This window comes from Suricata suricatta, chromosome 15, assembly GCF_006229205.1.
Source record: "Suricata suricatta isolate VVHF042 chromosome 15, meerkat_22Aug2017_6uvM2_HiC, whole genome shotgun sequence".
Classification (NCBI taxonomy): domain Eukaryota; kingdom Metazoa; phylum Chordata; class Mammalia; order Carnivora; family Herpestidae; genus Suricata; species Suricata suricatta.
In genome coordinates, this window is record NC_043714.1 from 77,745,413 (window position 1) to 77,747,440 (window position 2,028).

Genomic DNA, 2,028 nt, shown 5'->3' on the forward strand with positions numbered 1-2,028 from the left:
CGGCATCATCGACCCGGTGCACAGCCACCGCCTGCCCGTGGACGTGGCCTACCAGCGCGGCTACTTCGACGAGGAGATGAACCGCGTCCTGGCGGACCCCGGCGACGACACCAAGGGCTTCTTCGACCCCAACACGCACGAGAACCTCACCTACCTGCAGCTGCTGGAGCGCTGCGTGCGGGACCCCGAGACGGGCCTGTACATGTTACAAATTGTGAAGAAAGGAGAGACCTACGTTCACATCGACGAGGCCACGAGGCAAGACCTGCGCTCCAGAACTATAGAAATGCACGTGGGGAGGTTTGCCAACCAGAAGGTCTCCTTGTGGGCCCTGCTCTCCTCTCAGTACTTCCCAGAGGAGAGGAAGTGGGAGCTCACCCAGGAGTACAGAGCCCAGAGTCTCTCCCTCCAGCGGCTGCTGGAGATCATCACTGCCACGGTCGAAGAAACGGAGAAGCAGTACCAGGCCATCCGGGTGCCAGGCATCGGGGGACAGGTGACCGCTGCGGAGTTATTCAATGCTGGAATCATCGATAAAAGGACCCTGGATGTACTGCGCAGGGAGAAGCAGGGAGGGCAGGACCTCAGCAGGCTACCTCAGGTGAAGACCTATCTGGAAGGCAGTGGCTGCATCGCAGGGGTGACTGCACCCTCCACCCAAGAGGTGATGAGCCTCTATGAGGCCAGTAGGAAAGGACTCATCCCCATGGGCTTCGCAGCTCAGCTGCTGGAGGCCCAGGCGGCCACGGGGTTCCTGCTGGACCCCTGCAGCCACAAGAGGCTCTCTGTGCGACAGGCCGTGGCAGACGGCCTGGTGGGCGAGGACTTGCAGGAAAGGCTTCTGGAAGCCGAGAAGGCCGCCCACGGCTACGCAAACCCAGTCACGGGAGACAGAGTCCCACTGTTGCAGGCCATGAAAGAGAAGTTAGTCAAGAGAGAGGAAGCGCTCAGACTGCTGGAGGCACAGGTGGCCACGGGGGGCGTCATCGACCCCCGGCACCACCACCGGCTCCCCCTGGACGAGGCCTACAGACGGGGGTGTCTGCACCAGGACACCTACCCACTCGTTTCAGATCAGAAGCACATGAAAAAGAGGTTTGTGGACCCAAACACCCAGGAGAGGGTCACCTACCGAGAGCTGCAGAAAAGGAGCCGAAAGGAAGCAGGCACCGGCTGGGCGCTCTTCCCACTGGTCAAGGACCACCACACTGCAGTCTACGTTGACGAGCGGACCAGGAGGGCGCTGGAGGCCGAGCGGGTGGACGTGCGGGTGGGGAGGTACAAGAACCAGAGGCCATCTCTGTGGGAGATCCTGAACTCAGAGTACGTGACAGAGGAGATGAAGCTCCACTTGATAGGTGGATACAAAAAGGACACGAGCCAAGAATTCCAAAAGATAGGAAAGATCGTTTTGGGCTTGATAGATGAGAAGGAAAAAGGCAAGAAACAACTGTGGTTCCAAGGGATCAGAAAACAAATCACAGCATGCGAACTGTTCCATTCGGGGATCATCACCAGAAAGATGCTACAGGACCTGGATGCGGGAGCGAGCACCACGGAGGCCATCACAGAGACCGAGCAGGTGAAACGCTACCTGGAGGGCACGGGCTGCATCGCGGGCGTGCTGGTGCCCGCCAAGGGCGCGCCGGGGCGGCAGGAGAAGATGAGCATCTACCAGGCCATGTGGAAGGGCGTGCTGCGGCCCGGCACGGCCCTGGTGCTGCTGGAGGCACAGGCGGCCACCGGCTTCCTCATCGACCCCGTGGGCGACCGCAAGCTGACCGTCGAGGAGGCGGTGGCCGCGGGCCTGGTGGGCGGCGAGATCCAGGAGAAGCTGCTGGCGGCCGAGCGCGCCGTCACCGGCTACAAGGACCCCTACACCGGGGAGCGCATCTCGCTCTTCCAGGCCATGAAGAAGGACCTCATCGTGCGGGACCACGGCATCCGGCTGCTGGAGGCCCAGATCGCCACGGGCGGCATCATCGACCCGGTGCACAGCCACCGCCTGCCCGTGGACGTGGCCTACCA

General features: G+C 61.9%; 1 protein-coding gene across 1 annotated transcript in view; it reads right to left on the reverse strand.

Annotated features, from left to right (window-relative positions):
- Nucleotides 1-1,922: 1,922 nt before the first annotated feature.
- LOC115278880 (epiplakin-like) overlaps nucleotides 1,923-2,028 on the reverse strand; it is a 5,467-nt gene continuing 5,361 nt past the window's right edge. Inside the window, exon 3 of the mRNA XM_029923348.1 lies at nucleotides 1,923-1,951. Within this exon, the coding sequence (XP_029779208.1) occupies nucleotides 1,923-1,951 (29 nt within the window). The remainder of the gene's footprint in view (nucleotides 1,952-2,028) is intronic.